Source organism: Bidens hawaiensis, unplaced genomic scaffold (assembly GCF_021521415.1).
Source record: "Bidens hawaiensis isolate Kalapana, Puna unplaced genomic scaffold, B.hawaiensis_p1.1 tig00000237_1, whole genome shotgun sequence".
Taxonomy (NCBI): Eukaryota; Viridiplantae; Streptophyta; class Magnoliopsida; order Asterales; family Asteraceae; genus Bidens; species Bidens hawaiensis.
Genome location: NW_027491021.1, coordinates 7,862,294 through 7,867,601, shown reverse-complemented (window position 1 = coordinate 7,867,601; position 5,308 = coordinate 7,862,294). Strand labels below are relative to the sequence as shown.

Below are 5,308 nucleotides of genomic sequence, written 5' to 3'. Positions count from 1 at the left end.
CATCTAGAAGAGAAGCAGAGAGGGTGATGTAAAGGTGGCAATGGGCAGGGAGCTCCCGAACAGCATTAGATAGTTCGACCAACCGAATAACTACGCAGACTTGTAGTTACTGAAATCGTGCTTAACAATTCGGTTCAAAAGTTCAAACCCAACAACCTAAACGTGTCTACATTTTATGCCATTAAGCTTGTATCATTAAAACAGCTGCCCAGCTACATCTTCCTCAAATCTTAAGTTGATAAACCTCAAAATATAAAACTAAACACCCTTAGTGGCCTACAAATTTTCTAAATCTTACATATTTTTACCACAAACCATCTTTTTTACCAAGAGTCAACAATTCCCTAGATCAGGTTTAGAAACAAGCATATGTTAATGGTTTAACGAACATTGCATCCAACAAACAATGTTTCAGCAACCAGCGTTCGATGCAGACCAATTACACTTACGCATTTGACAAATTGAGGCATTAAAACAAAGCACAACCCATTGTCAATGCATGCAGAATATGACAAACTTATTTAATCTACACAGAAAGGCAATAAATCTAATGATCTAAACACCAATTTGACTCCACCAAGAAACATTAAAAAAAATACTAAACGAACCGGCTCAACTAGCTGTACTCCTTTACCAATGAGCTTTAGAACCAAGAGGAACCGTATTAGTTCCTGAAATACCACCTCGGCCCCCACCTCTACCTCTAGATCTAAAGCTCCCACCAGAACCTGCAACACAACAAACGGCATTTTATATTTTAAAACAACATTAAATAATATAAATTGGTGTGAATATATTCATTCAAACTACCTCCAGGGCCCATGGACCGGGTCATAGAAGATAATGCAACAGGAACAGCTTGACCAGCTTCTTGAAGGATATTAACAAGCTCTCTAGCATGCTTAGCATTTGAATGTGTGAAAAATGTAACAGCAATCCCCTTGGCTCCTGCACGACCGGTTCGTCCAATCCTGTGTACATAATCTTCGAGGCTTGTTGGAAAATCATAATTGATGACACATTTTATGCCCTTCACATCTATGTTTAACATAAGGAATTAATATTAGAAGAATCCAAAATATAACAAATGAAGTTTAAAACTTGGGATGAAATGGCAACCTTATCCCTGCATTTCTAAGATCATTCATTACCTTAACCTTTTTGCAGGGATAAGGAGCAGCAACCACCACTACCTCCGCCAAAATTCCATATTCATAACCAGTATCTAACTTTTGTTTGTATGAGTCAACCGGACTGTCACGACCACCAACCTCATAACCGTGTTTGGGCAGCGATAACTTCTAAAGATGAAGGGTAAAACAGTAAAATCAGAACGAGTTCAACCAACATAAGCTGCCATATGTGTACTTCCTCCTTATGTTTCCCTTGGTTGCTTTTAAGAATGGATATCAACCACATGAATGTGAAGTAACCATAACGCGCTCAGAAGACCTAGTAGATCCTATATGTACATGGCATTCTATTTGCATCCTAAATCTATTTGTCCTCCATTAGCTCGTTAAAGGTTTTCTAACACAAATGCAAATGCACAAAGACACACATGGAATACAAGCTCAAAACTGTTAATATCAGACGTTTCAAGACTCGTTTCTCTCATGCATTACCAGGTATGCAAGCACATAACCTATTTACTAACAGAACATAAATGGAATAAATTCATGTCATAAGTGGACTACCAAACACCACCGATTCAAATACTTTTAAGTTGCATTAAAACATTTGACAACACATACCTGTTACTTTAAATAGCCCTCTTACAAGAGTTAATGATGTTGTGAATGAAAAACTTAATTTACGTGTCCACTAAACTAGACCCCCTATACAAGCAACATAACTTAGCAAAGCCTACACTAAAAGTCTAGACGTGCAACTGTAATAACTTTTATAAAATTTAACACCTAGAATCTGCTTTGATAAGTTTCATTGTTGACAAATAGGAACCAATTTAGTGAGATACAATAAGTCAGCTTTTTCACTCACAACTATAACTCAAGTGTAAGCAGATAAAATTCAAGCCTGTCTCTAATGACTACAACTATAACTTTACGTTTGAACCAAGTAAGGTAAGAGTACAAACATATAATGTAAACATATAGATTTCAAACCCAAGGGTAAAAACAGAAATTCCTAAACTAACTTATCAGGAATTCTAACTTTAGAGAAAATAAGTATTTGAAACATATTAGATCATTCAAAGTATAAAATATGTACTTTTTTAATACGTCTAGTTATTATTGGTTGGATTCAGTTAATTGCGACTAAATAACACAGATCAATGAGCATAATGAACTATGACCGACCCACAGCATGTGCTAAACTTCTTTTGTGTGATCTTCAGCAGCCCTAGTAAAATATTCTTAAGGTATGGGATTCCGCTGCAAACTATATCAGAGAGTTGTTTTCCGTAAATCCTAACCCTTCATGCCAACTGAAAACTAATTCTAAGAGAAAAGACAGCACAGTGCTGAAGCTGAACAATTTCATCTCACCAACAACCATTTGTTGCAACGATTGCACCTCCTTTTCGCACCCAAACCACAAATTATATTCTCAGGTAAGCAGACAGCAGCCGGCGACTCCATTTTGTTAGTGATTTTGTAACCTACAAAGACTAAAACTTCCTAAGTCCTAATAGGCTAACACAGAGTGATTTTACCAAGACCACGAGCAGCAACATCAGTGGCTGTCATTATAAGACTCCTGCCACTTTTAAACTCAGCCAACACCCAATCCCTTTCATCTTGGCTTTTATCACCATGGATGGATAATGCAGGCCATCCATCCATTCTAAGTTGCCGTGTAACTTGATCACATCCTTTCTTTGTTTCCACAAATATAAGAATTCTGTTTCCATCCATCATTTCTTTCAGCAGTTTCACCAGCCTACATGAATTTTTTTTTGTTAATAACCGAAAAAAGGACCGTTTGCGCTAAAACGTTGCCGATTTATACCTAGTATACTTTTCCACATCTGTTACAACTTCAATAATCTGATTTATTGACTGATTCGCTTTCAACGCCGGTGATCCAATGATAACCTATAGAGTTAAGTTTAAGAAGAAATGAAATAAAGAAATTAACACGAAAGTAGTAGTAGTAATAGTAATAATAATAATAATAACTTCATCACTGTATTGTAAAGACGCAGAATAATAACCTTGTATGGATTGCACAGAAACTGTCTTGCTAAACTCTCAACTTCTTTAGGCCATGTTGCACTCCAATAAAGAGTTTGCCTGTTGGGTCTGATCTGTGAGACATAAAGCACACCCAAAATTTAGCATAAACAGAAATCATAGCTTTACAAAAGTTTAGTTGTTTTAAATCATGCCTGTGATATAATTTTCCTGATTTGAGGCTCAAATCCCATATCTAACATACGATCAGCTTCATCTAAGACAAGGTAAGTCACTCTCTTCAAGTTTGTATGCCTAGCTTCTAACATATCAATTAACCGTCCAGGTGTGCCAATAACAATTTCCACCCCTGCATTAAAGTGTTACATTGACTTGTAAATACCTCTTTTTATTGCAAAAGCATTTTGATTTGGATGAATTGGCAATCAATCACAGTACCTCCTTGAAGATCACGAATCTGTGGTCCCTTAGGCGCACCACCGTATATGCAAGTGCTTCTTATTCTAGAATGCGCCCCGAATTTTCCTGCTTCTTGTTGGATTTGTACAGCCAGTTCTCGAGTAGGAGCCAATACCAGCACAATGGGACCATCTCCTTGAGCTAAATATAACGAAAAACAAAATTAACATAAATGAAATCTCAAACAATATCAACCACAAATTACATACTAACCCAATGGAGGTTGTGCAGCAACATGAACCAACGCAGGCAACAAATATGACAAAGTCTTGCCAGAACCAGTCTCGGCTATCCCAATTAAATCTCTTCCCTTTAAAGCCATAGGCCATCCTTGAGACTGAATCGGTGTCGGCTCAATAAATCCCAGACTAGATATAACTTCTAGACAATAAGCTGCCAAATAAAAACCATTAGTTGATTGATAAAGAGTTCTGACATAACATAATAAGCAGTTTCAACTTTCAAGGCAAATAAAATTACCTGGGAAACCAGCCTCGTGAAACATTCTAACCGGCTTGGGGACATCACTACCTTCAACAGTAATTTCCCTCCTACCACGATACATCGCCACCTCATGGTCAGGCATGGCGCTTACAGACTGACACTCGACGTAGAAATTCTTCTCAAACTGTACCAAATTGCCAAAATCCTGTTTCGGTAACGTTATACTATCCAAATCTCCTTTCGAGCCGCCACTCCTTCCACCTCCACCTCTTCCACCGCCACGACCACCATCGAAACCCCCACCGCCACCTCGTCCCCCACTACTAAACCCTCTCCCTCCACCTCGTCCACCGCCGCTAGACCCTCTCCCTCCGTCACGCCCACCACCACGATGACCTCCGTCGCGCCCACCTCTTCCACCACCTCTGCTCCCACCGCCTCTACCGCCACGACCCAAATCAAAACCTCTACCTCCTCTGCCACCGCCACCTCTACCAACATCAAATCCTCCTCTGCCACCTCTACCAACATCAAATCCTCCTCTGCCACCTCTACCACCAACTCCCCTCCCTCCTCTCGCACCTCCACCGACACCGATATTAAAAGCACCTCTAACTCCAGGCTCAAAAGGAGGAAATCCATTACCAACAACGCCTCTTCCCGCGCCTACAAAAGGAGGCGGTACTGCCGGTGGACCTTGAAACGGAACCGGTCCACCGGGGGCATAGTTGGGAGGAGCACCGGGCGGCGGGAATCCAGCCATAGGTGGTGGTCCCATAAAAACACTGCCACATTCAACATATCATAACAATTCAATACATAATAACAATATAATTGCATCACAACTAGTAATAACAATTAACAATTAACAAACTACATAACAAATGCACGTATATTGGTTCTTATACGAAAGATCTGAAAGAATAATACGGTTACCTCCGACGCTGATGGTATGAGCCGGCGTCGGCAACTCTACCGTCGTAATGATTCATTGGTGTGTAGAGTGAATTAGATGCCTAATTTTAGGGTTAGGGCTTTGAAAACTAACTGCTTGAGCCTTTGACCGGTTAAGATAATGAATGAAACAAGAAACAAGAAACAAGAAACAAGAAACAAGATATTTTGATTCATTCACTTTCTTTCATTCTTTCTGGGAACTAACTTTTTTAGATAGTTTATTTTGTAACCCGGTTTGGGTTCAATTCTGTTCGTGTTTCTATGTTTTGTTAATTGTTGAGTTTTTTTTA

General features: G+C 39.3%; 1 protein-coding gene across 2 annotated transcripts; it reads right to left on the bottom strand.

The window, feature by feature from the left end:
* Window positions 1-623: 623 nt before the first annotated feature.
* LOC143617449 (DEAD-box ATP-dependent RNA helicase 20-like) lies at window positions 624-5,062 on the bottom strand. 2 transcript variants are annotated; one of them, XM_077090066.1, is made up of 10 exons: window positions 4,998-5,062; window positions 4,098-4,846; window positions 3,831-4,010; window positions 3,597-3,758; window positions 3,353-3,507; window positions 3,179-3,271; window positions 2,974-3,059; window positions 2,678-2,904; window positions 811-1,038; window positions 624-728 (listed from the first exon to the last, which is right to left on the bottom strand). In XM_077090066.1, the coding sequence occupies exons 1-10, from the start codon at window positions 5,051-5,053 to the stop codon at window positions 631-633; spliced, it is 2,034 nt and encodes a 677-aa protein (XP_076946181.1). In that variant the 5' UTR covers window positions 5,054-5,062; the 3' UTR covers window positions 624-630. The 2 variants fall into 2 exon arrangements, with proteins under 2 accessions (XP_076946181.1, XP_076946139.1); XM_077090024.1 differs by having other exon boundaries at window positions 630-728; window positions 808-1,038.
* Window positions 5,063-5,308: the final 246 nt, after the last annotated feature.